Source organism: Antrostomus carolinensis, unplaced genomic scaffold, assembly GCF_000700745.2.
Source record: "Antrostomus carolinensis isolate BGI_N321 unplaced genomic scaffold, ASM70074v2 scaffold29643, whole genome shotgun sequence".
NCBI lineage: Eukaryota > Metazoa > Chordata > Aves > Caprimulgiformes > Caprimulgidae > Antrostomus > Antrostomus carolinensis.
The window spans coordinates 1-3,074 of record NW_010304940.1 but is presented as its reverse complement, the minus strand read 5'-3'; the positions used below and the strand labels follow the sequence as shown (position 1 = coordinate 3,074).

General features: G+C 60.0%; 1 protein-coding gene across 1 annotated transcript in view; it reads right to left on the bottom strand.

Annotated features, from left to right (window-relative positions):
* Window positions 1-2,923, bottom strand: part of ANKZF1 (ankyrin repeat and zinc finger peptidyl tRNA hydrolase 1) — a gene marked incomplete at its 3' end in the record, with an annotated part of 4,698 nt that extends 1,775 nt beyond the window's left edge. The window contains exons 1-8 of the mRNA XM_029084191.1: window positions 2,744-2,923; window positions 2,341-2,456; window positions 1,897-2,050; window positions 1,450-1,672; window positions 1,186-1,287; window positions 808-963; window positions 576-692; window positions 6-134 (exon numbers count right to left, since the gene is read on the bottom strand). Of these exons, the coding sequence (XP_028940024.1) occupies window positions 6-134; window positions 576-692; window positions 808-963; window positions 1,186-1,287; window positions 1,450-1,672; window positions 1,897-2,050; window positions 2,341-2,381 (922 nt within the window). The remainder of the gene's footprint in view (window positions 1-5; window positions 135-575; window positions 693-807; window positions 964-1,185; window positions 1,288-1,449; window positions 1,673-1,896; window positions 2,051-2,340; window positions 2,457-2,743) is intronic.
* Between the last annotated feature and the right edge of the window lie 151 nt (window positions 2,924-3,074).

The window sequence follows — 3,074 nt, the reverse complement described above, 5'->3', positions numbered from 1 at the left end:
TGTGCCCTCCCCATCCTTGCTGTCCCTTGGAAGGCCCCCACTCTCTGGCATGCCCAGGAGGTGCTGCAGAGTCCCCACATCCCCTGTTTTGCAGGCGGTGAACAGGGCATCACGGAGCTGGGTCTGAGGGTCTCCTATGAGGGGAGAACAGGAAGGCAGTCTGATGGCTCCCTGAGCAGAGCAATGCTCTGGTCTGACTAGGAAACACACACGGCACAGTTAAAGCATTGTCTTGCTTGCTGGATATGAGCACTGCAGGATCTCCATCACCTTCAGAGTCTGTGACAATGTGCCATGGCATTGCTGGGCACTGCTGGCCACAGCTGAGCCCTCTCCTGAGGTGAGACCCACCCCAATCCCCCCCAACACACCAGGATTGGCCAGATGCTGCCTGGGCCCAGGTTCAGAGCTTCTGCTCTGAACACATGGCTCACTGGAGGACATGTGGCTGCACTACAGCCATCCCACACCCAGCTGCTCTGGGCACCTGCACGACAACATGCTCCTCACACCACTGCAAAGCCACCAGCAAATGGGGCAGGCATCCACCCAGCCCATCTCCCAACCCTGCTTACCTCCATCGCCCCAGGGAAGGGGCTCAGCCCCAACCTCCCCCTGCACCTCTGTCACCAGCTCCAGGCCAGGCTGCGCACACTGGGTACCACAACATGCTTTCTCTTCGCCACAGGACCCTGCACAGGGAGCACATGGTGAAGAAGAGGGCCAAGGCAACCCCACACCCCAGTGATGGCAGCCCCTATCCCAATGCCTTCCTACACTGCCCCCGGCCAGTTCTTCCCCCATCACCTTTCTCCACCTTCTTGTCTCTCTTCTTCCTCCTTTTGCGGTTTCGCTTGGGCATCACTTCAAACTCCCGAAGGTCCAAGGTCCCCAGTGTCACTTCCACAGTCTCCAGTTCCCCTGCAGGGCTTTCCTCCTCCTCTTCCCCCTCTTCCTCTGGGGCTGAGGGGGGTGATAAGACAGGGGCTGAGGCCCCACACAGCACGAATCACTTGGGGCTCTCAGCCAAGCACACCCTGCCCTTCAGCTCTGCACAAGGCCACACTCTGCAGATCCCCACGCTGGTGCCAGGCCCTGTCACAGGGCTACAAATCTGGTCCCATGCCAAAACACCAGACCCCTCTGCTTGCTGCAAGTCACGTCTCCCTCCATGGCTCAACTCACCATTTGTGTCCTCCTGTGGGGGATCCACCTCTGCTTTCTGCCGCCTCTTCTGCCAGCCCTTCCGAGGGGACCCAACGATGTCCTCCAGTGGCGTGTCCTTCCCTGGGCAGCAAGGGCACTCCTGTCATTCCCTGAGGACAGGGAGCACCCCATGTCTCCAGGGATTGAGGGCTGGAGAGCTAGCACCTTGATCCCATAGGGCAGCATCTCCTAATGCACAAGGGACCACGTCACCCCACCTGGCACCAGGGCTGGCCGACTCACCATACACCTGCAGGCTGGCCAGGACGGTATGGACTCGCAGCACCTCTCGCAGGGTGGCCCTGCGGGTGCTGAGGGGAATGTGGCAGATGCGAGGGTCACCCCGGGTGAGGGGTGGGTTCCTGCCACCAAAGAGCAGCGCACAGTTGTGACGAGGAGCCCGGAGGAAGATGCGTTGGGCTTCATGCAGGTGCTGTGCCCAGTCTGCCAGCAGCTCCTGAATATCCTGGGGAGGAAGGGGAGGCACTATGGGGTCCCGAGCACACTGCATGGGCACACCTAGCTCTGGAGCAGGGACAGACCCAGAACAGAGCAGCATCAATTGGGCCCTGACCCCCTTCCAGGGCTCACACCCCACCCATGCCCTCCAGCAGTGGTGTGGAAGCACCTCAGGGAGCCCCCACAACCGTGCCTCCCCGCCGAGAGCCCAGTGCTGTGCTGCATCCTCACCCTGAGCAGCGCAGCTTCATTGTAACGCCGCAGGGCGGCTCCGGCCGACCGGGGTGCCAACCCTGGGGTCTGGGCGTCCCGCAGACCCTGGGCTGTGCCCCGCCGGGCTCGCACCGTGTAGCGGTGGAAAGTCTTGTGCTCCTGCATTTGTGGGCTGCGGAGAGAGGCAGGCATAAGCAACAGAGCCCCATGCATGGAGAGGAGGTGAGCTGATGCTCCTGGGACCCTGGAGGGCTTTGTAGTTTGCCCCTGGGGCCTTAAAGGTTAATAAAATTCTCTTGCGCCATAAATGGGCTTAGCCAATTCTCAAGCAAAGACTAGGAGCTGTGGGTGGCCAGGGTGTGGTAAGCACTGCGATGGAGAAGTAGGGAAGGGATGGCCATCCTATGCCCAACTTTGACCGTGCCCAGAGGGGCAACCCCAGCTCTGTCCCCCTGTACTCACCCCCGGAACACAGCTCCTGCGAAGTGACCGCCGCCCATCATCAGCACAACCCAGCAGGTGCTCGCACCAAGGCTCTGCAGTGACGCTGTCAGCTCCACTGGCTCCTCGATGCCACCCTGATACACAGACACGCTCGCTAGCACCTATGGGATCACCTCATTACCTTTTGCTGTCCCTCAGGAGAGAGGCCAGCCTCTCTGCTGGCACCAAAAGCATGTTTCTGGCAGCCCCCCAGAGCAAAAAAAAAGAAGCTACCAGCAAGCCTGGGGCTCTGACCTGGCACCAGAGACCACCCTGCCCATCACGGAACATGGGGAACTGTCAGACAGATGTCTACACCCTAGATGTCTGCCCCCTCATCCTCTCTGGAGTCTCCCTCCCAAGAAGCTGGGCTGTGACTTGCCTTCCCAGTGCCCAGCACGCAGCGGTAGGCAGAGATGAGCTGTCCCTTTGCATTGCGGAGCAGCACCTTGTGGGAACGGGGGGCCGGGGGGGTCCTGGGGCTGTCGCTGGCAGAGGGCAGCGACTCTGACTCACTGCTTGCATCAGAGCTCTCTGAATCGGACCCTGAGATGCTGGAAACATCACCTGCAAGGAAACGAAAATTAAGCAATGAAGCAGGGTAAAAATTAACCAACAGCTTCCCCAAAACTTTGCAGGTGAATCCACAGAGTTCACAACCCCAGAAATGTCCTGTCCAATACCCTACATATCACAAGGGGGCTGGGGAGACA